At 36.5% G+C, this 12,502-nt stretch overlaps 1 protein-coding gene across 1 annotated transcript; it reads left to right on the top strand.

Annotated features, from left to right (window-relative positions):
• Positions 1-665: 665 nt before the first annotated feature.
• Positions 666-12,496, top strand: LOC107743099 (ETS transcription factor ELK1). The gene is made up of 9 exons (XM_016556213.1): positions 666-1,373; positions 4,741-4,949; positions 5,827-6,216; positions 6,403-6,558; positions 7,824-8,060; positions 8,216-8,345; positions 9,325-9,542; positions 10,242-10,343; positions 11,930-12,496. Exons 1-9 carry the CDS (start codon positions 1,349-1,351, stop codon positions 12,026-12,028), a joined length of 1,566 nt encoding a protein of 521 aa, XP_016411699.1. The 5' UTR covers positions 666-1,348; the 3' UTR covers positions 12,029-12,496.
• The last annotated feature ends 6 nt before the right edge of the window (positions 12,497-12,502 follow it).

Below are 12,502 nucleotides of genomic sequence, written 5' to 3'. Positions count from 1 at the left end.
GATGATTTATGCTTCCTGTATTATTGTATTACATATGCAGTATGTATGCTTGACATTATTTTGATTATACACTGTGTCAGAGGTTTTCAATCTTTTAGATGCCACGAACCCCCAAATATCATCCTTGTGCGACAGACCCCCATCTTAAAATGTAAACGTAGCTATATGTTTTCCTGTGTAAAGTCCCAATTTATACTGTGGAAAAAATTATATCATACATATCTGTAAAATACTTTTATGTTGCATTAAATATTTCATGCTTACAGTTAGATGTAGCCTATTAGTTTTCTATTTAATCATTCATTCACTCACTCAAATCAAACTAATATTTTTATTTGAATGTTTTTTTGTTTTTTTTTATTAAATGTAAATACAATTTTATATTTGCACTCTTGTGGCCCCCTGGAAAACCCCTGCATTGTGTTATATGAGTGCAAGCAACATTTCAGCGCAGTCCTGCAGCAACAACCTGTGGATCGCGCTTGTTATTGTGTGTGAGAGAATTTACGCAAAATGATTTGAGCTCATATGTATTTTTTTTCTGCGTAAAGATTTTCACTCGACCTTGGTGCTGAATAAAATAGCACCAAGGTCTCTCCACTAGAAGACGGCAACACACAAAAGTTTGCTCTCTTTCATTCATTTTGCTCTACAGACGACTCGCGTCATGCCTGTGCGGTGACGTCACGGCCGCACGGGGACTCGCGGACCAAAGAGAGGTGGAAAAAAAAAAAAAGAAAGAAACAAGTAGTCGAGGCGCTCGTGGAAACAGGAAGCAAACGGGGGAAAGCCAGGCAGAGGTTGTTGTTGTTAAAAAAAACTTCCGAAGGGAGCGCTCTGTCTTTTACCTCCGCGTTATTTTGAGCTCTTTAAACTGACAGTGCAGCCAGTCCGTTGCTTGGACACCGCGCGCTGAAGGAGGGAAGCTCGCGCGCTTCGCGCCGAAGTGGATGGACCTGATCGGGGTCTCGGTTTATTTGCCCTCCCTCACCGTCCACCACGCTGGAATTAACCCCTCCTTACTGTTACCGTATTGTTTTAAAGGCAGGGCGTGACATTCCACCGTTTAAACGCGGCCCTGGTCAATTTTACTGGAGTATTTTGACGTTTGAAGAAGTCTTCAGTCCGTCTGACAGGAACAGTGTAACGTTACGCGCAGGCAGCCTGAGCTAACGCGAGCTAGCGACTTTGCTGCTAATGTCAACTAACATGGAGGGAGAGGTGCATGTGTTACATAACAACCAAACGCAATTAAACCACCGACTTTTGACACCCAGCAAGCACAGTTATGGACGTGAATTAATCTCCAAAGAATAAAACTGCCCATAAACACATTTATTTGGGAGAGATGGAGTCGAACCCGCTGATCTGCGGTAAGTTTTATTCCACTTCAAGGAGGTTGGACATGGAGGAGTGATTGCATTAGAGTTTAATAAAGTGCTCGTTAGTCAAATAATGCCAAATACATTCACATCTCGCTCTGTTTTATTCACAATTTATTCGTACACGCTGCCTAATCCTGGTGTGAGTCAGAACGTGGTGTTCAAATCAATGTGATTGTCCAAAAAGTATTAAGGAACCGTATAAATGAGTGGGATTGACACCTTATTTTGGTCAGGGTGGGTTAACATACCTGTAGGAAGCCTGATGCACTTCATCTGTGTTTGAGTAAATGTTTTGCAAGCCAAATGTCTGGCAGTGTGTCCACATGCTGCTGTTTCTGAATCAAATACAGTGTTTGGCAGACTTGTTTGCCTCCTGGTTATTTCTGAACTAATCAACCATCAGCGAGTGTAATTTTAACAGAATTGCATTTGATTGTTTTATTGTGCATTAAATATTTAGATTTTGAGCTGTCAAACAAGCTAGTTTGCAAGGGTGGATGTTTGTTCTTGTATTTGGAAAGGTGGTTTATAAATTAAACAAGTGATTTAATTATTATTATCATTCGCTCCCTTTTGTATAATGTACAACAATCCCTTTATAATTGCAATGAAAACTTTAAATCAAATGCATAAGAACTTGTTTGATTTGACATGATTGTGCAATGCATATGTCAGCATTTCTTTACTGTGTTTGTGTAAATGAAACCAGTGTCATCTGATGTTAACCAGCAGACCTCATGTAAACCCAAAGAGACCGTGTGGACACCTTGATGACCCACCAGGAACTGTCGTGAGCCCCACTTAATACAAGTGTCTTTTAGGGATTTGTTTGGTAATTTAGCTCTGGATTCATTCTGTTCACATCACAGTCCTGTCTGGCTCTCTCCTCCTTTGGGATTCCAATTCATTCATTGGCTATAAGTCATCATGCAGTCTGAGAACTCAAGTTAATTGATTATTGAGCATTGAGGTCCCTGAACAGTCTTAAGGCAATAAGGTCTGATGGGGAAAAACAGATCTGTGTTGTTCAGTGCTGGTCTTTGTTTGCTTTTCTCAGATGCACAGGCTGATTTATGAGGCATTAGACCAAGGCAAGCTGTGCAGTGTTAGTCCCTTGATTAGTCATACTGGAGCTCTTCAGCTAGAATGTAACACTGCAAGGAAAATTAGGGAATAATCAACATGTAAATAAGACAAATGTGCGTCTGATTCTTTGTTTTTGGCTTCACTATGACATTTTTATCTTAATACGGTGACCCTTTGGTTATTTTTACCAGTATATTCTGATGCCAGATTTTTTTTTATGATTAATCACCATTGAAGTATATGTTATTCATAAAAGCTTTGATGTGTTATTGTGCTATTGGGAAAATCAAGCTGTTTGTTTTACTGGCCTAAACAGTTCCGTTCATTTAAAAAAAAAACACAATTTATTATACAGCTACATTATAAAGGGGGTGCTACTCATTCTTTCACACAACTGGCTTTATTTTTTCAATGGCAGTTTATTTAGGGATACACCTATAATAAAATTCAAGCTGATGTGGAAAAATCTATAGTATTTTCTAATCCACTATTTGTACTATTTTTGTATAACTCTGTCTGTACTTAAAACTAATTGATTGATTAAGGGAATTTAGACATCGCAATATTATAATGTACAAGATTAATTTTGAACTGAATAGTTGATAAACTATTCAGATAGGTTGCTATAATAGAGGTAAGACATGTATAAGAAAGTACATTTAAAGTCTCTTAAATAGTTAGAATTAGCTGACTAAAGAAATCTGATATCTAAAATATCCAATATTGATAGATACAATTCAGGAAAACAGTCATTAATGATGACAGATAACTGGTATGGTCCTGATATTATCGTTCATCTATAGAAAATTACATTTTTTCTCACATTTTTGTGTTCATTGTACTGTGCACTTTACTTCACAAGCACTTTTAATTGTTATTTCATTATATGTATATTACTAGGCATATTTTATCCATTTTTAATCAATCGATTTTAATTGATTTCTTAAAAATATGTGTATATTCAGGCATATCTCAAATGTAATATGTTGTTTATGAATAACATTGAGAGTTATTCTCCGTTCGCTGTTATTGGTCAAAAGATTTTCAATCCGTGATTTTACATTAGTTGTAGAAAATGTCAATTGCTAATAGTCTACACGTTCTCAATGCATAATTACTGTATGTATATCTAGTAGGAAGGGTAATGGAAAGTGTTACAGAGATGTCTTCAGAACTTCTTTTTTTGGGGGGTCAACCTGTATGGAAATGAGTAATTTCAGCAGTCTGAGGGTCTCGCAGTGAGTTGTTGATTTGATGAGTAAGTGTGGATAAAAGTATGACATTTAAATCCTGAACTACAGTTTTGTAAAACCCCCTGTTTGCCTTAGTGTGTGTGTAGCTGTACAAGCTGTCCACAGGATATTCTTCTGGTGTTTCAGTCCTAGAATGATACCATTTATTAAATATATTTTACTGCTAATGAATGCACTCACTCAATCACTTACAGCTCGATTTAATGACGGTATTAATTAATGAGATTTTATGTGCTAGGTTAAAATGGAAACGGGTTCCCTTCATTGTCATCAGCACTTCACTGCGATTAATTTGGTTCAGTGTGCTTAAAGGGTGGCGGGGTCTTTTTTTCTTCCTTAGAAACGGTTGCTTAAATGCTTTTACCATGGTGATCGTTTCTAAGGTGTTGCTTATGAGTTACGTAAATAGGGGGGGGGGATGGGGATGGTAATAGGGTTAATTTGCATTCTCAACATGTTCTTCCTGAACTTGTGATACACGTCCTCTGCTGACGGTAGCAGCATTAATTCTTGCCTGTTTTTCCTTGATTTCACTGCAGATATAATGTTCACTCTCCATTTATGCTCATCTACTCAGTCCAACCATAAAGAAAGAGGATTTCATTTACTATACTGAGGATGTGAATTTGATTTCAGTGGATGTAGGATTCTGTTAAATCCCACAAAGGCTGTTTTTTCTATCATGGCTTCAGTTCCAGAACATACTTCTCATGACAATGAGTTCTAGGTATATTTGATGCAGTATTTTTAGAAACATAGCTAGTAAAACCAATATCTCATGTTTTCACAGCACTTATGGCTTTATGGGGTTATATATTTTACAAGCAGGCCTTATCACAACTGATAGATACTGTATATCGTTGTGTATTTCAGTGAAAACGTTAGTAATCGCAGGTTGTTTTATGTTTATTTAGTACTAACTTGAGGTTTTTCAAATCTTACACATTGTTAACATGATACTAAGCACCAGTAGGTTACAGACACATTTATCATAGTCTGTTTTTTATGCCCTGTAGCAATGGATCCGTCCATTACATTGTGGCAGTTCCTGCTACACCTGCTGGATGATCAGAGTCAGAAGCACTTGATCTCCTGGACATCTGGGGATGGGGAGTTCAAACTGCTGGATGCCGAGGAGGTAGCCAGACTCTGGGGGCTGCGCAAGAACAAAACCAACATGAACTATGATAAACTGAGCAGGGCACTTCGTTATTACTATGACAAAGTATGTGCAGGAGTAACTATGAATTATGTGAATCACAGACTTAATCGGTTTATTTTATATATACATTACTGTTTAAAATGTTGGGGCCTGTAAGATGTTTTTTTTTTTTTTATAAGTTATTACTTTTATTCTTCACAGATGCAATACAGTGTTCAAAAGTGACAGTAAAGACATTTGTAATGTTACAAAATATTTCTATTTCAAATAAATGCTGTTCTTTTGAACTTTCTATTTATCACAGAATCTTGAATAAATATATCATGATTTTCCACAAAAGTATTTAGCAGCACAACTGTATTTAACATTGAAAATAATACAAAATGTTTCCTGAGCAGCAAATCTGTATATTAGAATGAGGATCATGTGACACTGAAGACTGGAGTAATGGCTGCTGAAAATTCAGCTTTGAATCACAGGAATAAATTACATAAAAAAATATATTCAAATAAAAAAGTTATTTTAAATTGTAACAATATTTCACAATATTACTGTTTTTACTATATTTTGAATCAAGTATATGCAGCCCTAGTGGGTATGAGACATCTTTCAAAAACATGAAAAAATCTTACCAACCCCAAAGTTTGAACACTAGTGTATATAATTGATATACAGTAATACAATTCAGTGATATGAAATAAATGAAATGAAATAAAACATTATTTACTCAAAACTACTCGATTGATGTTAACCAGTTAATGAGCCTGGACAATATTTTGGTCCATCACTAGTATTTATCCATAAATATTAATTATTCTGGGATTTTTACTGTCTAACTACTATGAAAAGGATAGAAAAACTTTTAAGTTTGGAGCATGATTTAATGTCGAGTGCATAGTATTGTTTAGACACTTTTCAACAAGCTTTCATACTTCCACAGAATATTATTAAGAAAGTTAGCGGCCAGAAGTTCGTCTATAAGTTTGTGACCTTTCCGGACCCCAACTCTGCTGATGGGCTGAAAGGACCTGAGGATTCCCAGAAGGCCACTACGGGGGAGAAATTAGAGCTGTCCATTCAGACCAAATCTAACACAGGTGCTAACACCACCAACTCATGTCTCTCCAAGAGCCTGCAGGTTCAGCACTCCTCCCCTAGCTCAGTGCAACGCAGCTCCCGCAACGATTACATGAAGTCTGGTCTCTACTCCACTTTCACTATCCAGTCCCTACAGACGCCCTGCAAAACTGCATCCAAATTCATCAAAATGGAGCATGTCCTGAGTGACAACAGCCCCAAACCAGCTCCTCTGGACCACATAGTGCATGAGGTCAGCTTCTTTCTGGATTTCATGTTTTTGTTTTAGAGCTGATGTTTTTAATTCTGTAATAAATCCTCTTATACGACATGTGTCATTAAATGAGCTATCAACAGGTTAAAACCTGCAAAACCTTGTGAGACGCATTGTGTGTAAGGTATTTGATTCACATTGATTATGTTTATGTATATGTTGCAGATGCGAATGTGTCAGACAGAAGCACAGCAGGGAACTGCTCAGGTGCAGTCGACTATGGAGAGCAGCAATTTGCAGGTGATAGTGACCCACCCCTCCCCATGTGCTACACCCGCCCTCAGCCCACAGGCGCCCTCTGGATCTGCCACTGCAACCACGGTATGGATTTGCTCTTTAACGCTCATCCAGACTCAGTCTTTAAATGCTTAAAGCTGTGCCATTTTAGCACCGATGATGGTGTCAACAACATTAGGGAATCGTGTAAGATTTCTTGCTTTAAGCAAAATTGTCAGTCTTTGATCTCTTAGTGTGATGTCACTGATGGCAGTAGTGTTCATTTTGTTAGCTATTTTTTGGTTTAGTGTTAGTCCTGACTCCTGTGTCAAATGTCCTTTATAGTTTTTAGCATATTTAATCAACCTATCCTGTTTTTTGTTTAGTCAAGTTGTAGTTGACTAAAAGTCTGGAATTTTTTATCTAGTTTCAGTCATTGAAAACTAAGTCATATTTTAGTCAGGCTGCATAATGGTTAAACTGATAATCACAGTTTTTTGCTCAGAATTATTACTGTGATTACTGATCATGATTGTTGTCATTTGAGAATGTACATCAGAATTATGGCACTTTCACCCATAAGTACAAATAAATAGAATGTCAACTCATACACATGGTTTATTTGGCTTCATGTAGATTTATTAAATTGTCATATAAATGATCACACTTTTTACATGTTTACATTTTTTTTAATGAAAACTGGTAAAACTCAAAAGCTTCTCTCAAAAACAAAAACAGTGAAATTCTTAATATTAACTCCAATATTTCCAAATTATATTCATTTGTTTTTTCAGTTAAAACAACAGTGGCACAGAGGTGGTGAAAGTGCATTTATTCAGCAACCACAGTCACAAACATTATAGTTGAAATCCATGTTTGGATTTATTACGGTCAGCACTGAGGTCTTGTGTGTGTTTTAAACTAGTTTTTAGTCTCATCTTTTTTGTCAACAATGTTGCAAAGAAAAAAGGTTGTCAATTAATAATTTTCTTCATATTTTTCGTTAATGAAATTGCACTGAATGGCAGTCGTTCAAGTTATATTCACATCGCCAGTGTCAGAAATTGCGTCAGTCAAGCAAGCCCTTTTCCCAATGAACAAAATAAAGCACAACATTTTTATTGTTGCACTTAAAAATGCGTAACACTATGGAAGAAAATGAGTTACAAACTAGTCCTTGCTCATTGAAGCACTCATTGTAGCCTCCTGGAAATTGTTCATCAGATTTAAAGCTTATGCACCCAAATTCCTGGAAAATACCTTAAAGATCGGCTAAACTGCTTGCAATCCAATTATTTGACACCCATGTTAATTACTGTTATTATTAGGAATTATGTGCATAAAAATGTTGTTTTGAATTCATCCCACAGAATACTCAAGCACAGAAGAGCCAGAATTTGGGTGACCCACCCCAGATCTACCTGTCCGATCCCAGCTCTCTGACCTCGCTCATTTCTCTAGCTCATGGAGAATGTGTCGTCAACCCCTCTCAGCCTGTATTTGTGGTCATAAAGCCTTCGCTTGTTGGACTGCCCAAAGAGTCCAGCCTCCCGCCTGAAGAAGACTTGCTGGAGATTGTCGATTTGGATGACAAAACAGATGTTGAGGTGAGCAGATGTGTCAATTAGAAATCATCCTAAGTGTACATCATCCAAAAAATATTGAACATGTTTGGTTGCAATGAAATGCTGGAGTAATTTAGCATTTTATTTATTTATTTTTAGCTTTTTATTTATTTTATTTTTTTATTTGCCATATTCAGCCAGTGTCCACAGTGCCTGTCTCTGGAGTTACAGATGCCCCAATCTCTGTGGATGCTCTATCACCCTGCGTGGAGCCGGTGGTCCAGCCGGTTGGAGAAGGGGAGGTGAAAGAGAAGCCTGAGCTACCTGGTTAGTCAAAAATTCATGTCGTTTATGCATTAGAAAGATGTTGAACTCAAAAGAGCTGGTGAGGCTCGTAGCAGTTTGTTTTTAGGTTTACTGTTTATAAATTGCAAGCAAATCTTTGTATAAGTGGAAGCTCATTCATTAGCGTTTTAGTCTGAGTTATAAAAGGGACATCAGTTAAGTTCCATTTTAATATTGGTTGCCTGGCAATGAAAAACAGCCTACTTTTAAGATAATTAACTACAATACCTATCAAAAGTTTGGGATCAGTATGATTTTTTAAATGTATTTGAACAAAGTCTTTTATGCTCACCAAGACTGGATTTATTCAATCAAAAATACAGTAAAAACTGTTGTTTTAATATTGTTAAATATTACTACTATAACTCATTTCTATTAGAATATATTTTAAAATGTAATTTATTTCTGGCACAGCTAAATTTCCAGCAGCCATTACTTCAGTGTTCAGTATCACGTGAAACACAAAACATTCTAATATGCTGATTTGATGGTGAAAAATTATTATCAATGTTGTGCTGCTTTATATTTTGTGGAAACGTATATATAATTTTTTTCAGTATTCTTTGACGAATAGAAAGTTCAAAAGAGTAGCATTTATTTGAAATAGAAATCATTTGTAACATTATAAATGTCTTTATTGTCACTTTTTATCAATTCAATGCATCCTTGCTGAATAGAAGTAGTAATTTGCTGGATAGAAGTATTAATTTCCATAAATTGTTTTACTGCCCCCAAAGTGTATATTACTTGGTAGAAGAATTGTTTATTGTGATTATTAATAATAAATAAATTATCAAATGACAATGTATTTTATCATATTGCTGATCCTACCTTTTTATAAAAGCAATAAGCCACTCCAAGCAATCCTTTACAGTTATTTGATATGGTTATAGGTCAACAAAACCCACAGTGCTTAAAAATCAATTGTCAATTTTAGCCTCTCATTCAAAACTGTTTTCAGAGGACACCAATACTGCATCAGCCTCCCTCCCAGCAAGCATGCGGGAAGTCCAGCCTCCTAAATCAAAGAAGCCACGTGTGCTGGAACTGCCATCCTCGTCTACGCTGCTGCCCCCTGGACTTTCACTGGATAAGGTCAATGCAGCGGTGAACAGCCTTCTGGCTCCTGGCAGTGCCACGAACACCTTAACACCCACAGTCATCACCTCCCATGCCCTGGTGAGCCATTCAGTTCAGAATTGTGGTTGTTTAAAACATGTGCTAATATTTAAAATGCACACTTTTGCCTATTAAATCCATTTAATTCTGTTAAAAATTAAGTTGTTTGCACTATTTTGTGGAATTGTATTATTGCTGCTTGCAATTGCATTACTAAGACGAAACCCACATGAACACATTTCAAAAAATAATTATTTTAAGCAGTTGACAGCCCTGATTTAAACACAATGCAGTCTTTTACCACATAGAAGGCACAAAAGATGACTGTTAAATGACTGAGTTTCAGCATTATCTTACAGTCTTTCAGAGGAGTCGTGCTTGGGTGTTTTTAAGAGCTAGATCTCCGTTTATGCCATACTTTTGATAATTATCAGAAATATCTTGTGTGTTTTTTTTTTGTCTAAGGCAACAATAGTGTTTTTTTTTTGTCTAAGGCAACAATAGCGTTTGTGGGGTATGAATGGATGCTTCACATGTACCAAGCTCTTATTCACACAGTCTCAATGTGATTTTTAACAAAGCCAGAGCGATATAAATGCTTGTGTTACCAGATAACCCTACAAAAAAAGATGTGAATAGAGACTGGATGAAAACAATACACACACACACACACACACACACACACACACACATGCACAACCTCTTCAACTCCATCTCTCTCTCACTCTCTCTCTCTCTCTCTCTCCCTCTCTCTTTCAGACTCCAGTGCTGTTGACACCGAGTCCGCTGCCATCAACCATACACTTCTGGAGCACGCTCAGTCCAATCGCTCCACGCAGCCCTGCCAAGCTGTCCTTCCAGGTGAGACTTCCTGTCCACACAGTTTCCATCCACAGCATGGCAGCAGCACACCATCTGTCTCCTCACACTCCCTCGGCTCATTGCATGGCTGAGAATTTACTCCCTTCCCACTCCATTCATAACCATCAAATACATTACAACATATACATTTTATATATTCCGCCTTTTCCCAACTTTTAAGATTGCCATGGTAACCAATATCTTATTTACATTTGTGCATTTAGCAGACACTTTTATCCAAAAAGACTTACAAAAGAGAAACATAAGTGATTTTTCACAGAACCAATCATATCCATATGCAGTGGCATGTTTATTAGAAAGCTAGATTAGGAAATCAGCTGGAAAGAAGCTCATGAAAGAGAGTCTTTCTTTTTTTACCAAATAGTCTTGTAATAATTTTATATTCTGAAATACTATGTAGTTTCATGACTTGAAAAGGAAACTGGTGAATTACATGGAGTATTTTTTGGATGATAAATGGTTTGGTAAATTCTGAATGGATGAGCCACATTTCAAACTGTTAAGTAAGTTATCCAGCTATTTCCACACTTGTGACCACACATTTGAATTCTGTTATTGTGCCTTCACATTAACACTGCATTGCTATAGTGCAATAAAACAGTATTCTTCAATTAGGCTAACGAACTAATAATTTCAATGCTCTGCATTGCATTAAATTCACAATGTTCTCTTACGCTTCTTCCTTTAGTGGACGTCAAATCTTTTGTGCTTAATTTTGAGAAGGCTTTTGTTTTGTTGGACTGTTCCTCAGAAAAGCATGTGAGCATCCTCTGCTGGACAATAGCAGCAGTGCAGAGTTTGGAACGTTTATACATTATTTTTTACAGGAACTGGTGCATTAAACCTAATCCTACATAAGTGACCTCCTGTCTGTCTTGGTAGATGTTCTTCTTGGACTAGTTTATATTATAGCAAAATGGTCTTTCAATATTGTCCAGTTTATTAAGTAATCCATGTCAAGTATCAGTACCAGCTGAGTATTCCAGGTTATTAGAACTTTAATTTTCCATTTTAAATGCATTACTGTTAATTTGCACGTTCATTTATACTAAAAGGGGTCAAAAATATTGTCTGTGGCAAGGTTATTATCATTAACTAAAACAAAACGTGAAAAATTTATATCTTTCCATTACTTGAAGTGCAAAACATATTAGCTGAAATAAAATAAAATATTAAAAAAATGTTAAACTTTATAATAAAACCTTAAAACAACATTCCTCACTTTTGTGTAGTTTAAGTAGAAGTACTAAAATTAGTGAAACTAAATAAATTAAAAACTAAAACTTAATAAAAAACAATATAGACATACTTAAGAAAAAATACTAATAAAAATGACAAACACAACAAAATTACTAAAACTTGAACTAAAATGAAAATGAAAACAGATCATATGAAAAAATCTAATTCAAAATATTTACAAAAACTAACACTGTAAATCAATAATACTAAAATAACATTGGTCTGTGAAGATGGATAGCATGCCATGAATATGATACATATAATAAAAGTAATAATTTAATAGTCAAGCTTAAGTCCTAATTAATACCTTCCTGTTATTCTTACAGTTCCCCTCCAACGGAAGCAATCAGATCCAGATCCCAGCACTGAGCGTGGACGGCCTATCCACACCTGTCGTTCTCTCCCCTGGACTACAGAGACCATAATTTGCGATTTAATTCCCTTTTCTCCTGCCATAGCGATTGGCTCCCTCCCCAGCCAATGAAATGCTGAGGACGGCTAATGAAAGTTGGGACACTCCATAAAAAGTTCTGCTGGGAGTTGGGCGGGGCCTCTGCTCCAGTGACGACTCGGCAAGAGGAGTGCGCTCTCAGCTGTCCTTCACGATTGGTTGACGGAGCAGCCCGGTTCTGGGCTTGATGGTGGCGTTTGCATAGACTATTTGATCATTTGTTTTCCCTTTGCTTTTTTATATGATCATCAATGGTTATTTATTTATTTCTGATGTTTCGAATGCTCATGTGAATTTGGAACTCGAAGATCTCACTTCATTTTTGATTTCTCACAATAGCATTGAGTTATGGACCAAACAAGGTATCCTTTGATTCAATCAAGGCATGAAATGCCATTTACTTCACAGATGGAGTATAGCTTTCTTAAAAACTTCTTTTTTTTTTTTT

This window comes from Sinocyclocheilus rhinocerous, unplaced genomic scaffold (genome assembly GCF_001515625.1).
Source record: "Sinocyclocheilus rhinocerous isolate Xijiao unplaced genomic scaffold, SAMN03320098_v1.1 scaffold797, whole genome shotgun sequence".
Classification (NCBI taxonomy): Eukaryota; Metazoa; Chordata; class Actinopteri; order Cypriniformes; family Cyprinidae; genus Sinocyclocheilus; species Sinocyclocheilus rhinocerous.
The sequence above is the reverse complement of the archived record's forward strand: the minus strand, read 5'-3'. Positions and strand labels throughout refer to the sequence as shown.

Coding starts and splice junctions, on each gene's coding strand:
- LOC107743099 (XM_016556213.1), top strand. CDS start 1,349: ATGGAGTCGAACCCGCTGATCTGCG. Junction 4,950..5,826: donor TTCGTTATTACTATGACAAA/GTATGTGCAGGA, acceptor ATACTTCCACAG/AATATTATTAAGAAAGTTAG. Junction 6,559..7,823: donor GATCTGCCACTGCAACCACG/GTATGGATTTGC, acceptor TTCATCCCACAG/AATACTCAAGCACAGAAGAG.